Source organism: Sturnira hondurensis, unplaced genomic scaffold, assembly GCF_014824575.4.
Source record: "Sturnira hondurensis isolate 20B ecotype Veracruz unplaced genomic scaffold, ASM1482457v3 Scaffold0003874, whole genome shotgun sequence".
NCBI lineage: Eukaryota > Metazoa > Chordata > Mammalia > Chiroptera > Phyllostomidae > Sturnira > Sturnira hondurensis.
In genome coordinates this window covers 2,600,694-2,616,776 of record NW_028076505.1, presented here as the reverse complement: position 1 = coordinate 2,616,776, position 16,083 = coordinate 2,600,694, and the positions used below count along the sequence as shown (strand labels likewise).

At 54.7% G+C, this 16,083-nt stretch overlaps 1 protein-coding gene across 2 annotated transcripts in view; it reads right to left on the bottom strand.

The window, feature by feature from the left end:
- Positions 1–14,715, bottom strand: part of UMODL1 (uromodulin like 1) — a 53,219-nt gene extending 38,504 nt beyond the window's left edge. Inside the window, exons 1-6 of one of the 2 annotated variants that reach the window (XM_037043022.1) lie at positions 14,534–14,715; positions 10,933–11,175; positions 6,246–6,407; positions 4,675–4,796; positions 2,505–2,691; positions 759–899 (exon numbers count right to left, since the gene is read on the bottom strand). In XM_037043022.1, coding sequence (XP_036898917.1) covers positions 759–899; positions 2,505–2,691; positions 4,675–4,796; positions 6,246–6,407; positions 10,933–11,175; positions 14,534–14,609 — 931 coding nt within the window. In that variant the 5' untranslated portion in view covers positions 14,610–14,715. The remainder of the gene's footprint in view (positions 1–758; positions 900–2,504; positions 2,692–4,674; positions 4,797–6,245; positions 6,408–10,932; positions 11,176–14,533) is intronic. The other variant, XM_037043021.1, reaches the window with a different exon arrangement.
- Positions 14,716–16,083: the final 1,368 nt, after the last annotated feature.

Below are 16,083 nucleotides of genomic sequence, written 5' to 3'. Positions count from 1 at the left end.
CCCTGGAGCTGTGAGAATTAGCCAGGGTCTCTCCCAGCAGCACATAAGCCTGCTTTGGCATCACTCGTGCTCCCAGAGACCCTCCTGGGAGTCCGTCCCTCCTCTAGGCTCTGCTTGATCTCAGTGCCTCCTCTGTGTACACAGACTCCTGAGGCTGTCTTTCCTGCTGTTCTTCCCCCTCATGTGTCTCTTGGCAAGCCCCTCCCCCTGTACTGACTTCTAAATAGGGGGGTTCTTCAGCCACAGGCCCCATGCCACCCCCCAACCCTGCCCACAGTGAAGTGCCACCTGCACGCTGATGACCTCAGACTGCAGCCCAGTCCCCCTGAACCCCAGCACCCAATATCCAGCTCAGTCAGCATCCTGGCCTCTCCACGCAATGTCATCCCTTCTCAATTTAAAATGTGATTGTCAAAAATCAAAATAACCACCCTAGTCTCCCCCCAACTCTTCAGGAACCACCATCGATTCCATTGAGGAACCACCATCGATTCCATCGATTCCACTGAGTTTCCTGAGAGCGGTGATGATGATCTATTCATACAGGTCTCCACTGCCAGCATGTCACCCAGCGGGCAGCACATCGATAAACATTGGTTCAAAGAACGAAGGCGAGAAGAGCCTGGTGTGAGATTAAGAACCATCTACAGAGCCAGGTGGCGATCAGCCCACGAGCCAGCCCGTCCCTCACTGCAAGCAGAGAGGGCCTCTGTGTCTGTGGGCCATCAGGCCTGAACATGTTCCTCCTGCCGCCTTACCTTCACAGGTGCAGTTGGGCTCCTGGGGAGAAGAGGCCGGCGATTCGGGGTGGCGGGCGCACTGGTGTGAGCCCTCCACGTTCAAACACAGTTCCCTCTCAGAGCAGGTGTTGAGTTCCTCATGGAAACACTCATCTACATCTGTGGAAAAGAACAGGTGAGTTGTAACCAGCTGGTCATTCTCATTAACCTCCAAGAGTGTGTCCTATGAGCCAAGGAAGTGAACTGGCAGCAGCCCCAGGTGCCTCTCGAAGTTCAGTCTCAGAGAGCCTGTGGCTTCCCTGCCCGCCTCCGAGCCCACGTCTCCGAGCCCACGTCTCCAGGCCCACGTCTCTGGGCCCACGATGCACTCGCCTGCAGCCATCACAGGCGCTTGGGTGGCTGTTGTTGCCTGAGCCAGTCGCTCTGGGGCTGCACTGAGTCTGATGGGTCACAACACGAGGGGGTCCAAACACCCTACCCGAGAACCAATCTGGTGGGTAGGCACCTTTCTGCACTGAGAAGGAAAGCAGAGCAGCCCCCGACATTCAGAAGTGGCCTGTCACTCACACTGGGGCCTTGGTCACTCTCCTACCAACAGGAACAGTCTCACAGAATTCACAAGGCAACGCCTGGGCCGGGGTCACGTGAGACAGAGCTATGCCACTGCACAGTCACCGAAGCCAGACGGAAAAAGACCCCAGGTCACCCACACAGTGTCACCAGCTGCCATGGGTAAGATGAGTGACTCAGTTTTTTTTACTCATTAGAGCTTATTTCCAGGCGAGTTTGCCTTTCTCCATAAATAAATGTATCGAGATACCCAGTCGGAGACCCCTCACCTTCTAACAGCATCTAATCTAGAACGAAGCCCTGGGTCTAAGCTCCCCAGACCCCAAACTGCCCAGCCAAAGCCCACCTTCTGTAACAGACTCTCTCCAACCGCCTGTTCCTGCCCCACGTGCTGGGGCCCTCCCAAGTCACCTGGCAGCTGGGCACTTGAGACAGAGGCCACGTGGCCCCCAGCCCAACGTATTTCTCGTAAGTTTAAATATATTTTTTACTTTTTAGGTTTAGAGAGTGAGAAGGAGAGAGAGAAAGAAACATTGATTTCTTGTTGCACTTATTTATGCATCCACTGATTGCTTCTTTGGTGTATGTGCCCTGACCGGGGATCGAACCCACAACCTTGGGGTAGTGGGACAATGCTCAAACCAACTGAACTATGTGGTCAGGACCCACAGCCCGAAGTATTTACTGTCTGACACTTTTCAGGAAAAAATTATGGGCCCCTGCCATAGAGAAGAAAGACAGGAAGAGGGGGAAAGAGAGAAGAAGACAGGAAGGCAGGACGGAAGGAGGTAGAAAAGCAAAAAACAGAAAAAGAAAAGGTGGACCAGGTAATTTCTTCCAGAAACAAGGTCACATCTGTGTGCTTCACCAAATTCATCTTTGTACAGATTCTGCTGATGAAGCCTCCTAGGTACCAGCATGTTCTTGGTGAGGGTGGGAAATAGGCAAGAGGAAAACGCAGGACCCAAGAACTGAAGACAGAAATTTGTGTGTTCTCTGGGCCCTGTCCCCCAGAGCCCACCTAGATGGAAGGAGAAACCCTGGCATGAGGGTGTGGAGGAGATGCAGGGAGGGAACTTGAAGATTAAACTTGGTTTGGGCCAGAAGGGGCTGAGACGGGTCAGCCACCCCACACCTGCCAAATCATATTCCCACTCCTGCCCCACCCCCGGGGGGGGTCAAGGGAAACACCACCTTGCACCTGGATGTTGATCACTTCATAGACACGCTTCACGATGCCATCCAACATGGCCGAGATGTTGTCCACGGGCACCGGCTGTGGCAGGCCCAGCAGCAGCCTTGACACTGTGGTCGAAGTGTCCCCACAGACCGAGTGCAGGTGGTGGACAGCAGTGTCCATTGGCTGCAGGGCACTGGTGACCTGTGAAGCCAGAATGAGAGCATCACTCAGGGAAAGTGCCCCCATCAGACAGATGGGGAGACTGAGACCTGGTGAGTTCATTGCACAGGGGCCAGTCTGGTCTGCAGCCGGGAACCTCTGCGATAGTTTATTTCTGTCATCACCCCAGTAAAAGTCCTGCAAACCAGAGTATAAATACTTCTGTGGCACCAGCTGCTAAGAGCTGAAGGGTGTCCACCCCCAAACCTTATGAGTCCTACCCCCAGGACTTCAGCATAGGTCCTTATTTGGAAAGAGGGTCGTGGCAGATATAATCAAAGTTGAGGTCATCCAGATGGGCCTTTGCCCCGTCGGACTGGTGTTCTTACACGAAGGAGAGCTTTGGACACAGACAGACACCGATAGAAGGAAGTGCTGCGGGGACACAGGGAGCAGACCGCCACCTACAAGCCAAGGAGAGGGGCCCTTCCCTCACAGCCTCAGAAGGAGCAGCCCTGCCCACACCTCACTCTCCAGACTCAAGCCCGCAGACCTATGGGAGCACACGTCTGTTACGTATGGCCCCCGGCCCGCAGCCCTCTGTCACGGCCACTTCCAGAAAAACACCCCGATCAACCCCTGGGCCCCTCAGTCCCCGCCCACCCTCACAGCTCATAACAGAGAATTAGATCAGAACCTGGAGAACTGGACATCAAGCCATGGTCTCATGTTGCATATCGGAATTTTTTTAGCTTCAGTGATCCCTTATCTCATTTCACACAAATCCTTTTTGCTTCAGCTTACTCTCATCTAAGTTCTCCCCACATGCTGTTTAAACCTCACAGCCACTGTCTCCGGTAGGATTATAACTGCTTCTAGTTCATGGAAGTGGTATCTAAGGCACAGAGAGGCTAAGCAACTTGCCGAAGGCCACACAGCTGATGAGTGGCAGCACTGGGATTTGAACCCAGGCAGTTTGGCCCCTGAGCTCTCACTGGCAAGGGGGCCATCTTCCTTTGCCCCAAACAAGCTCAGAGGAGACAAAACTACCTCCAGCTGGGGCAGTTAGGGAGGCTTTCAGAGGACAGTGACCTTTCGTAATATCTCTCGAGCCACTTTACTGAACAGCCCAGAGCAAGGTGAGTGTGTGTGTGTGTGTGTGCCAGTGGTTCTGTGGGGCAGGGCCCTAGCCATGTGGTGTACAAGGCCAAGTACAGAAGGAAAATGGGGGGCTGCATTCAAAGAGTAGGAAGTATTTCAAGAGGCAACAACAGAACATAAAATGTGGGGCTCTTGTAAGCCTGGGGCAACTACACAGGACACTCGCAGACAGACCATCACCCTGGGGAGATCCCCAAGTAATGAGGATGAGCAACGCCCTGTCTACCACTGGGTGGAGACGTCCTGGCTGGAAGGCTCTGAAGTGTCAGAAGGTGTGAGCTGTGTCTACAGTGGGGCTTTCCAGCTGGAAAAGGGGATGAGTGGCCACATCCTGAGACATTTCTGGTTGTAACTGTTAGGCATGTTTCTGGGTCCTTGTGCAAAGAGGCCCAGCATGCTGTGAAATTCTGTGGTGATGGGCAGCTCCGCAACAGAGAGCTACCCTGCCCTGGGTGTCCACAGTGCTGGTTGAAGGCCCCCATCCCTGGGCTTCCCAGGACATGGGGGGTCTTCATGAGGCCAGGGAGGGCAAGGCTCTGGGTCCAGGCCATCTACGCTGGGGCACCCTTGGTTTAAGCAACAGGCTGTTAAAAGATGAGGGTGCCATGTCCTGTACCATGATGGGGTGGGGCTCACAGAGCTGTGTATGTCAAACTCCAAGCTGCACACCGATGTGCATGCATTTTATTTGCGTATAAATTATACCTCTTTGGAGCTTTGATTTTTAAAATAAGAAATCACATTTGCTTCAGAGTTAGGCATTCTGAGGTCAGCTGGGTTCCCGCCGTGTTCCTCCCTCCACCTCCCCCCAGCCCCAAGCACCAGCAGGGCAGGCGGCCTGCGCCTCACTCTCCCCTCACCTACCATAGAGTGCAGAAGCCGCATGTGATTCAGGAGCCTGGGGTCCACCTGCTGGAGTTCCCGGAAGTCCATTTTCACCAGGACGGTCACGTTGTACCAGGAACTGGTTAAGGTGCTCTCTACAGCTGCAAGAGGGCAGATGCAGATGAGCTACAGGACCAGGACCAGGCAGCGCCGCCAGAGGCCCTGGGGTGAGAAGGCAGGCAGGAGGCCTGCGAGGCAGGAGGCTGGCCCTTCTGCATTTATTCTCCTACGTAAGAGGGGCTGCCACCTGGCCGGTGTGAGACACTTCCCCCACTTCCTGTCTCATACTTCTCTCACATGATATATGTAATCCTATACTTGAGGGGGACCCAAGAAACTGAAATTATCTTCTGAAGGTGGGCCCCTTGTACTACTGGCTTCCTCCACTAGGTGAGTGTTCTAAGAACCCATCAGCATCAGTGTGCCAGCTGGCATTGTTGTGAGAGGCTGCGTTTGGCTTCAGTAATTTTTTTTAAGTCTTGCAACGCATTTGGCCATTTCATGACGGGTGATTTATGAGCATGACTGCCCACACTGTGCTGAGTGTTCAGCAGTTTTTGACCAAAAACGGCATGACCCCCATGTCCCACCTCCCTATTCACCTGATCTCACCCCAAGTGACTTTTTTTCCCCTCTATGCAACAAAGTCCTCAAAGGGTAGCATTTTGCCGATGTGGAAGATGTGAAACAAAAAGACGGCAGAAGCACTAAAAGGCATCAAAATCAACAAGTTCAAAAAACGTTGATAGGTGTGTTACATCAAATGGAGAGGACTTTGAAGGTGACTGAAGTTTAAACATGTAAGAATAAGCACACAGTTTCTTATAAATAAATCCCGATTTGGGGGTTCCCCCTCATATACTATATATTACTGTAGATAACACATACTAGATAATATTGTATGTGATACAAATCTTCTAGAATATGGATACTGTGATATTTATAGTAAAATAGCATAATTAATATGTGATATGTAATACTTCACATTATTTATAATAATACTAGAACATATTGTAATATATGTATGATTTTTTCCCTAGCTCTGAACCTTGACCAACCAGTTCTCCTGGAGGCAGCCACAGTCAAGCCCAGAGCCCTTCAGACCAGCCAGACGTGCCCTGAGGGCTGGGCCACTGACCCACCAACCAGACGCTGCCAGCAGGATTTCGGGACCCTGTGGTCGGTGTATCAGGAGCGGCTGCACACCTTCCCACTACAAAGCAGGTCAGCATCCAACAGGGGCCACTCAGAGCTCTAGTCTCCCCAGGCGACTTGGGAAAGTTGGGGTGCTGCTCTGCCAGGAACGTGTCCCCACTCAGGGCACCTGTGAGCATCCCTCATCCCCCGACACGTCAGTGGCCAGACTTTGGCAGAGACACTGCATTGAGTAGGATGTGTTTGCACACAGCTGTGGACTCCCTGTGACATCGTGACGTCTGCTGTTTCCTGGAAATTGCTCCATCCCCCTCCTTCACCAGGCCAGCAAGGGACCCCAGCCTACAGGTGGCTGCCTAACTGGACACCTCCTTCGCTCCAGGTCTCAGTCTTACCTTGGGGTGCGGGAGCCACGCAGCGGTGGCCCCAAGACAAGGGGCAGCATTTCTGAAGTCCTGGGCAGTCGGCGTCCAAGATGCAAGGCAAGGAGGCCGCTTCCTGCCCCACCTTCGGGCAGGCCCCGGGTCTTGATGCAAACTCCTCAGACCGATTCAGGGCTGGGGGAAGTTGTTAGCAGTTAACAACATTAGCGGTAAAAACCTGGGTGAGCCGCTCAGACCCCCATCTGGGTGCCTCCCAAGGCCGACTCCCCCTGCGGTTCTTGGAGGTGCACAGTACAGCCACTCACGGGCCATGCCACGGCCTGGGCAGCACCATTCCGATGTCTAACGTCCTGAAGAAATTGCCACACGGGGACTGGCTTTGGGGACATAAAAAAATGGGTGAGTGGTGCAGCCTGCCAAGCCACTGGGATGGAAGTGATGTTCATAGCATCCCCGTGGGGCCACCAAGCAAGGATCCCAAGGTCTTTGCTTCCTCCCCTCTTGTAAAACCAATGGCCTCAAGGCTAAGGAGACATAGAGTAAAGGTGAGGTGGTGCCTGGGACAGAAAACTGACCTTAGAAGGAAAGCAAAGTCCAGACAGAGTGTCAGGTTGGACTGACAGCAATGCACCAACGTTGGCTCCTTAGCAGGGACACGTGCACCATGGTGACACAAGACACTAACCCTAGGGGACACTGTTGAAGGGGGTTCAGCAACTCCCTCCACATCTTTGCAACTTGTCTGTTTATTTTTTTTTTATTTTTTTTGCAACTTGTCTGTTTAGTTTAGTTTAGAATCTAAATAATTCTAAACCAGAGGCTTATATACATGAAAGGGAAGTGCAGGCCACCAAGAAAAGTCAGCCAGCTTCCAAAAATGGTTGTCAATCACAACAGACATGTTTTCAAGTTCAAGTTTGTCTTGATCTGACTACTGCTGGGAACCCCACCTCCTTCCCATAGGGCTGACACTCACTGAGAGCCCAAGAGAACAGTCAACAGTTCCAACTCGGTGGAAAGTCAGAAATCTGCCTCTCCTTCCACTGTCTCAGCACAAACAGTGAGACAGGACCGCCTGTGCCTGGCAGCCCAAGGTCAGTCCCCATCCTAGGGGACAGCCCACCAGCGAGCTCCTTGAGCAGCAACACGGAGGTCTCCTGGGCTGAGGAAAGCGATCCTTCCATAACAGCATTCCTGCTCCCGCCTCCTTCCCAGGCGTCCTCCTTCCCCAAAGGGGTCCTGTTCTCAGCCTGGGGGGATGGGGATTTGGGGGAGTCTCCGGGTGCAGTGGGGCCCTTCTGCCATGATGGCCAGCCGGTGGTAAGGACAGGCTCAGTGGAAACCAGGGGTCACCAGAGGGGGTGAGCAGCTGCTAAGATGCTGTCAGCTCCACCCCCAGGGACTCCTCCTGAGAAAATAACCCAGCCTGTGCATAGCGGGCGTTTGCACCACAGGACACTCATGGCAGAGTTTTGTTTACTAATGAAAACTTGGAGCCAACTAGATGCTACATGGCAGGAGATTGCTCCATGCCGACACATCCACATGAGGTAATGCCATGTGGCCGCTAAGTCCTGCTGCAGGACCATATTTATTGACATGAAACGTGGCCCAGATACACTGCCAAATGGTAAGCATGCTACAGAAAAACCTCGAACGGGATGACCACACTTTTGTGAGATGTCTGCTCTGAGTACAGAAGAAAATGTTCATGACACCTAAGCTTGCGGGGGCAGCTTACGGGCGAAGTTCCTGTGCTCACGTCTGCAGTTCCAGATTTTCTGCACGGCTCATATATGTTTCTGTAGTGATAGTACAGAGATACATCTACAGGAAATAATGTATGAGTTGTTGCATTCCAAATGCTAAACCTTCAGAAAGTGAAAGTCACTGAGACTGAAGGGCACGTTCTCATAACACCCTTCCCTTTTCAGTTACGCGGCTGTCGAGTGGGAGGGGAAGGAGGAAGCTGGTCTGAGGCCTCGCCGCTGCCTGGAGGTGAGACCTGCGAGCTGAGAGCACCGAGGTGCCGAGACACAAGTCACCCCATGCCCGGAAGCACCCGAAGGCCCTCCTGTCCTCCCCAAATGCCTCGGCTGTCCCCGTAGCTACCACACCCAGGGGTCTGCCTTTGCCCTGTTCTGTGTGAACCAACCAGTGGGTTGGGGGTCTCTTATAGAGACTTCCCTCTGCCGGTTCCAAGAGCCAGCCTGTCACCAGGCTTCTCTAAAGCAGCTGCGATCGAACAGTCGAGCCCTGCAGATGGAGCCCTGCTAACGTGGGGAAGGTTGTGCAGCCAATGAACGAGGTATAAACGTGTTTACCACAGGCAGTTCCAGCTGCCAACGCATTGACCCTGAGCGCGGGGGCGGGAAGAGGGGCTCAGCATGACCCCCATGTCCCCGCTCTCCCTACTCCAGCCACTGCCCCACTGCAGCTCCCCAGGGCAGCCCTGCCCAAGGGACTCTTTAACGAGAATGTTCGGGCCCTCTCCCCACCCGGTGAGTTCCTAATTAAAGGTGCCAACGCTTTAAAAGTGGGATCGATGTCCCATGAGAGGCACTTCTTGGAGGCTGGTTTGTTGACGGGAAGAAAGAGGAGCAGCAGGTGGCAGGGAAGGGACACCAGCCGTCCCTGCCTCCTCTCCTTTGGGACTTTACTTGTTTAGCTCGGCCGGCCAGCAGCCCTTACAGAAAGGTCACCCTTAGTGGCTGCAGCTGCTGTGGCTCAGCCAGTCCCGGGTCCTCCTCCGGCTGCTGGGCCTGGGACCTCACTGGCCCTGACCACAACCAACAGGTCTTCAGCCGTGTGGCCTTCACAGGGGAAGGCAAATGGAGCAGGGCCACACCTGCCTTCTTTCACTGGATTTGATGCTCCATACCCAGCTGCTGTGGTCTCCACAAACAATGGGACCCCCGCATCCTCCAGGAAGAGAGGTGCCCCCGGCGCAGGGACGGCCGCGGAGCTGGCCGCCCCTGTGTGCATGTGCGTGCGCATGTGGCCCTTGAAGACAGGGAAAGCAGGGAGGGTCTGCTACAGCACAGGCAGGAACTCCTTGTACCCGGCAGCTGGGCGGCCCCTCCAGAGGCCAGCCCTTCCCTTTGCGCACCCCGTTAGAGAGTCGGCAGACATGTACAATTGGCACCGAGCCGCGGCCCCGAGCTCAGCGGGCCCTGTCTGGTTTTACGGGTGGGGGCGGTGTCAGTGCTAACGGCATCATTTTAACAGGCCACCCTGAGTGGACAGACAGGACAGCTCCGGGCCCGGCCCTCTGAATGGGGTCTCTGGTGTCCCTGTCCGCTGTGAGTCCGCTCTGTGTCCAGACCTCCTGCACGGCCCGTGTGTCCCTCTTTGTAGTTACAGTAAAATGATGCATTGTTAAGCAAAATAAAGTAGGCGTTACCATTGCAATCCCAAAGCATTCATTTTTAAAAAATTGAAAAAATCATGTAGAATAGAAACATGATCACACGTGTCCGCATAATGCTCTTCCCATTTGAGGTCATCGGCTGCTGCACCACGTGGGGGACCCGAGGAGGGCAGGCTCAGGGTGACTCAGCGTGCGGAGCCCACGCAGCCCTCCACAGGGCCTGCGGGGCCTGCAGGGCACAGACTACATCCTGTCGCCTCCAGTTCCAGAGGAGGTGGGCACCCCTGGTAGGCAGTGTCCACGCCTGGGCCTCAGGCCACACCTGGGCGGGATCCCCCTCCTGGACACCCGAGCTGGGGTTTTCTGCCTGCTGGACGCAGCAGCCCTCATAACTCAGGGTGACCCCCGCAGACACTCCCTGGAGCCACACCCTACCCACTTCCCCTCTGTGACCGAGTGGGGGCAGGGGGACCTTCTGACTGCTCAGAAACTCAATTTTGAGATCTGGTATTGACTCAGATATCACAGTCACCACCACCCACACACGCTCCTGTAGGCGCCCTTTCCCTGGAAGAGGTCCTTCTGGAAAGTATTGTTCACATCAAGGGGCTAAGCCCTGAACCCATACAGGGCACGGACTCAGGCGCTGCCCCACACAGCCTCACCAGTCTCCTTGGTAACTGCCTCAAGCATCTTCGGAAGCCCGTGGAGGAAATGAGAGGACTTGGGGTCCTCTAGGCCGTTAGAGGGGACTGAGGGGACCCCTTCCATCCCTTTCACGTAATAGAGTTCAGATTAGGATTTCAGATAAAGAAAGCATCCACTACAACTTTTTAAAAGAAAAGGGGGACCCCCAACATAGAGGGGACTACAACATTGGTTCTCCAACTCAGCTATGGGTCCGTGGCTTGGGAGCTTTAAAAGCGCCCCCACGCCCAGGCTATGCCCCAGGTGATGTCCATTACAAAACCTGATGGCGGACCCAGGCATCGGCACTCTTCCAGCTGCCCAGGCCCTTCTGTGTGCAGCCAGGTCTCCAGCTGGGGCCCCCGGGGCCGCAGCCTCGGCACCACCTGAGAACTTGTACTTCGGTCCTGACCCACCTGGTCTGAGGTCTAGGAGTGGGGTCAGTGATCTGTGCTTGGACAAGCCCCCCAAGGGATCCCAATACTCAAGATTAAGTATAGTGTTCCAGAAGGATCTAGGAAGTTCAGAGCTAGTAGGTGTGAATGGTGACTCTCCTGAAGCTCAGCAGGCCTCTCAGGGAGAAGGAAATAGGGGGTGGCCCACAGTCCCCACCCCCCACGCCCCCTGCAGCCCTGAACTCACGCAGGACGCAGTACAGGCCCAGCTGCTCGAAGCCCTCGCAGCAGTCGGTCACGTTCCGGGGCTCCGGTGCATCCACTGCCAGGTACCGGGTCCTGTAGATGGTCTTGGGGCACCGCCTCCACGGGATCCATCCGCCGCAGGGGGCGTAGGTCACGTGGGACACTCGGACGGTCTCCACTTTCTGGACATTTTGGGTCACGCTGTAGTTGCACAGCTGGTAGCTCAGCAAGGACAGGCCTTTCTCTAGGAGGGAGGAAGAGGATCGGCAAACCAAAAAAGGAACCAGTGCCAGGGTCCAATGGCTGCAGAGGGTGGGTTCTCTTAGCTTCTGCAGAAGCGAAGGAACCAAGCCCTGCGCCGCACTGGGGCAGACCCTCGGAATCTGCCCACCAGCCTGCTGAGAGATCAGTGCAGCAATGTAAACTCGAAGGGAAAAGCGTCAGCAGAGACTCTGCCGCCAAGAAACACTCCTGCACAGAACGCGGCGCTGCCACCAGTCAGGGCCGCGCTGACCCGCAGCCCCAGGAGTACACGGTACACAGAGGGGAGACGTGAAGGAGTCACTTTTGGGGCTCGGGTCCCCATTTTCTGCTGCAAGGTCTGTGATTCTGCAGCCAGAGTGCACACCTCTTAATCTCCATGGGGCCCAGCTTGTCGCATGGGAAATGCATCAGTGACAATTCCCACAATGACTATGTACTGGAGGTCTACTGTGTCTCAGGCTCAGGTGGCAATGGCAGCTCTCTATGGGATGAATGGGAGGTAAACAAACAAGTCTCAGGCAAACTGGAGGGGTTAGAGATGGTGAAGGCCAATCCAACCCTTACCGTCACCATGGAGAGATGAGGGTATAGGATGGCACTGTAGGTTCCTGTGACACCCATGAGCACCACCAGCCCTGTGTTTCTTTGTCAGGGACCCTGTGTCCCTGGGGCATGCCGTCTGCCCGGGGAGCTTCTGTTGTCTCACATAGCAAGGACTGTTACGGGCTGAATTGTGTCCTCTGCCCACCCGGAATTCGTGTGTTGAAGTCCTCACTCCCAGTACCTTAGCATGTGACCTTGTTTATAAACAGGAATTTTGCAGATGGAACCGGCTAAGATTCGGTTCTACTGGAGTGGGGCGGCCCCCACCCAACAGGGCAGGTGTCCTTATAAGAGGAGAAGGTTGGACACAGGGACAGGGATGCAGGCAGGGGGAAGGCCATGCAAAGATGAAGGCAGAGTTCGAGGTGATACTTCTACAAGCTGAGGAACCCTAAAGTTGCCAGCAAACCAGCAGGAGCTGGGGGAGAGGACAGGACCAAGTCTCTCACAGCCACCAGGAGGAAGCGGTCCTGCTGACGTCTTGATCTCGGACTTCTGGCCTCTAATACTTTAAGGGGCTAAATTTCCACTGTGCGAACGCCCAGCTTGTGGTGCTTGTCCAGGTGGGCCCAGGGAACTCACGCAGCCAGCATGGGATGCTCAGTGCAGGATGAAGGAATGCATGGCCTGAATACGCTTCACACCTTCGGATTCTCATCCTCTGAGCTCCCAGCCTTAGGAGCCTGTCCAGCCTACCAGTAGGTCCCTCGTTTGGCCTCACAGCAGCCCCAAAGTGTGCAGAAAGTGAGACTAGGGGCGGGGGTACTAGGGATCCCCAGGAAGAAATGGACTGAGCCGGTCCTCAAGCCTGGGCTGATGAGAGAGCCTGCAGCCTTACTCTGGGATGAATAAAGTGCCGAACCACCCCACCCCAGAGCAAGCCCTCCCCACAGCCACACGAGCCACGTGGCTGCCTCCCCATCACCACTGTGGGTGTCAGGGCCTCTGGGAATGGAGACACCTGCTGCCAGTCTGCACTACAGGGGTGGGTCACAATCAGTTTTGGGAAGGGACCAGAGGCCCCTTGTTATGTGGATGGGGCAGGAGAACCAGCCTCTGAGACCAGAGTTACTTGGCCCAGAGCTTACAGATGAGTTGGGTGAGGGGCTCGGGACAATGACCCCCATGACAGCTGTCAGTAACGGAGTGATTGACTGACGAGACAAAGCACAAGGATGTCCCACACAGGGAGTTGGGCCGAGCGGACCTAGATTTTGTTTCCATCTTAACCTAAGTCAAGGCGCCAACCACTAATGAAGGTTACACGTCCCCGTCTCTGGAGAGTCGCCAGTCCCCATCTGATCAAGGCCCCAGACGATCGTGAGCACACACACACCACACACAGCGCCTGCAGAACTGCACTTGGGAGCGGCTTATTTTGCTCTTTACATTCTCCCGGAGGCCGTGGGATTCTCTTCAAGCCTGACTTCTTGGCAGAGCCCTGAGTAGAACCGTCTGAGCAGACCCTGCCACTAATAAATCTTTCCAAGAGCCGTCAGCGTGGGAGCTGGGGGTCCTGGGTTCCCATCTCGGAAGTGGGGCATCCTCACACTCAAGTGAGCCTGGGCCCTGGGGACAGGAGACCCAGGTTCACACCAGCTTCACAAACACCAGCTGTGTGATTCTGAGCCCATTTCACGCCCTCCCAGGGACCTGGTCTTGTCGCTTGCATGCACTAGCTACGCCCTGGGTCACAGCTTTAACTGAAACGATGCCTGAAAAGGCAACACCCAGCCTATAGGACCAAAGAGGTGTGCGACCCCAAGCATGCCCAAGCTTCTGTCCCCCGTGTCCCCACAGGTACAATGAGGGGCTCATGAAATTCCTCCTGAGTTCTCTCCTCCAGACTCGGGGTCGCCCCATTCTGTCCTGCAGCTGAGCTGTGTGGTTTACACATCACTGATTCCAAAGGAAAAATCATGTAAAAACCATCACAATTAAACCAAGATCCTACTTACGGGTGGAAAAACTTGAAACTGGAACAAAACTGAAGTTGATTATAGGAACACATGGATCTGTTTGAGTTCCAGCCGAATAAGACAGACTTCAGGGGGGAAATGGTTTAAAAGTTTTCCCATCTCAATTCCCTAAAATCTGGGGATTCGGAAACCCAGTTTTTTTTTTAGCAGCTGACCATGTGCCTTGCAAAGGCCTTGGACAGGTGCCTTCACTCAGCCCCTCACTCCCCAGACCCCGGGGCCGCTTTCATCCTCACTTACCACTGAGGACTTGGGGGCTGGCAGAGCCCAAACGGAGGGGCAGCTGGCCGGAGAGCTGCCCCGTCGGGGTGGCCCTGGTGGAAACTCTGCCCCACAGCCGGCTGTGTGGCCTTGGGTGAGTTCCTGACCACCTGGGCCTCCATCTCCTTCTCTTTACGTTGAGGACACTAAATTTTGGAGACCTCGGTTCTGCATCTGCTCAGCCTGGTCTGTGGACCTGCATCACCCACATGCCCCCGGCAGAAACGCGTGCAGTTCCAGGTCCTCCCCCCTCCCAAACCCGTAGACTCGGGCTCTGCACTGTAACCCTGCAGACACCCCGGTGATTCAGGGGCACACATGCCACCTCTTTTGTGGTTACAAGAAAGTTTGGTGAGAAGGAGCTGATGCTACCTCTCCACGCAGAGGCATCTCTGCCTGCCCAGCTTTTAGCAAGGCTGCTATCCTTACTCACTGAGGCTCCCTCCCAGCGGGCCCCTCCTCCAGCATCACCCACACGGAGCCTAAACCCCTCACCTGTGAAGCCGCTGGCCTGGCTGGAGCCCACGGCACTAAGCAGGGGCAGCAGGGCCAGCCCCAGGGTCCTGAGCATGGCTGGGCAGGGGTGGCGGCTCTGGGCCTCTCCTGAGCAGAAGCACAAAGGGGCTTTGGCCGCCCGGGCAGAAAAAGGGGCCCTTCTGTCCCCTGTGCCACCAAGAGTAGCAATGGCTTCACGGGGTGTGCTCTCAGGGAGCAGTCCCTTATGCCTGCTCGTTAATGCCTGCCACCGCCACGGCCGGGTCCCCGGGGGGCGCCTGCATGTCACAGCCCATTCTCACTGCAGGCAGATGGCATCTCTGAGGAAAGATGAGTACCCAACCGCCAGGCTGCATCTCTGGGCCCCATCTCGTTGTTACGCAGAAAACACATTTCAGACCTGAATCTGACTCCCTCATCCAGTCCAAAGTATTCTCTGAACCTTATCGTTGTGAGCTGGCAGGAGAAAACAGCATCAAATCAAAGTGGTCCATCAGATTCAGAAAAGCATCCTTCCCACGAGTGGGCAGGACAGATCAAAAGCCATAAAAAATGTCCCGAAACCTTAACCCAGAGCAGGCTGCTGCCCCATCTGCCTGGGGCCGGCAAGATGCTCATCAAGGTCAGGATTCAGCACGGAAACCCAGTGAGCGAGCCATGGCCAGAGGACCGGGTGGTACGTTACAGCCAAGCAGCTGACCGTGACGTCCCACAGACCAGAGCAGGCTCACCCGAAGACTTCTGGCTATAGGAAAACAGTGTCACAGTGCAAGTCAACGTAGAGCTCACGCAGGCCTGTCCCCAGAGAGACCACGACTCTGTATGGCCATGTAACAGTGGGCAGGATCCCGAAAGGTCGTGGGAATGAAGACCAGCACCAAGAAAGGGGACTGCATGATGGCTGATCGCTACTTTATTGCAGTGGCCGTCATGTTGTCTGTGGAATGGACTTTAAAATGTTGTGTGAGGCGCTGCCCAGTGCATGCTGTCTTCTCATTCCCCGCTGGGTTGTACTTCAGGGCTTGGGGCTGAAAACTGAGGCACGACTTTTAACGTTAGATGAACATCTCATTAATTCTGCTGTGAAAACTTCCAAATAGGGCGACAAAGACCCATGTTGGCTGTTGGTTAAGAAGTCTCAGTCCCTAGTGTCAGAAATTCTAAACAGGTCTTCCCGAAGGGAGCTCGGGGCCCGGCGCTTGCACCCACGTTGCCATGTCTTTTATCCCCAGTGGATTAACCTCCGCGATGAACCACTGCTGTATTCGCATGGCTGGTTAATGGCTAAATGGCGCCTGCTGGGACGGGAATACCGAAGAAACCAGAGCTGGGAGTCGATAATTGCGGAGTTAAGAGGCTGGGCAGGAGTCTTCTGGAAGGATGGCACCCTTCATAGGGAACCAGGAAGGCAGGCTCCACTCACCGAGTGTGCTGGAGTGGAGGTTAAAAAAAGTTTCAGTAAGGGAGGAGTACGTGTCAAAGCTATAGTATAATATTCAAGAAAATAAAAATTAACTAGCCCTAGCAGAAAATATATTATAATTTAGGGG